This window comes from Octopus bimaculoides, chromosome 6 (genome assembly GCF_001194135.2).
Source record: "Octopus bimaculoides isolate UCB-OBI-ISO-001 chromosome 6, ASM119413v2, whole genome shotgun sequence".
NCBI lineage: Eukaryota > Metazoa > Mollusca > Cephalopoda > Octopoda > Octopodidae > Octopus > Octopus bimaculoides.
In genome coordinates, this window is record NC_068986.1 from 23,376,742 (window position 1) to 23,377,364 (window position 623).

The 623-nt window shown below is 39.3% G+C and overlaps 1 protein-coding gene across 1 annotated transcript in view; it reads left to right on the forward strand.

Annotated features, from left to right (window-relative positions):
* Positions 1-268: 268 nt before the first annotated feature.
* LOC128248024 (uncharacterized) overlaps positions 269-623 on the forward strand; it is a 4,409-nt gene continuing 4,054 nt past the window's right edge. The window contains exon 1 of the mRNA XM_052968424.1: positions 269-581. Coding sequence (XP_052824384.1) covers positions 269-581 — 313 coding nt within the window. The remainder of the gene's footprint in view (positions 582-623) is intronic.

A 623-nucleotide genomic window follows, 5' to 3' on the forward strand; every position in this document is an offset into this window, starting at 1 on the left:
TATGTGTGTGTGTGTGTGTGTGTGTGTGTGTGTGTATACTTTATGTACTCGTGTATGTGTGTATATATATCCTGATGTATATGTGTTTGTATATATGTCAGCATCCGTATATGTATGTATGTGTGCATGTATGTATGTATGTGTGTGTGTGTGTGTGTGTGTGTGTGTGTGTGTATGTATGTGTGTGTGTGTATGTATGTATGTGTGTGTGTGTATGTACGTATAGTGCGGATAAGATTTAAATCCGCCTGATAGCGAGGAGTAAAACATGAACCGACGTCAACAAATCACTTTCCTCTTCAACTCGCCATTCATAATCCTTCTACAATGTGGAAGTGGTGGCAATCATGCCATGATAGATGTAAGCATGTTGTGTGCCTATAACGAGGGTTACCAATATGTAAAATCCCCGCTCAACTGCAACCAATTCTACGACTGTCGAAGACAAGAATATACCTTCCGGAAGCTGTATTCATGTCTGGCTGACGAAATATTTGCACAACCAATAGAATTGTGCGTTATCAAAGATGATGGGGCAATAGAAGCTTATTGTAAGAAGACCATTGATGTACGACTAACTAGTGAGTACCAACCGACTTATCTATCTATCTATCTATCTATCT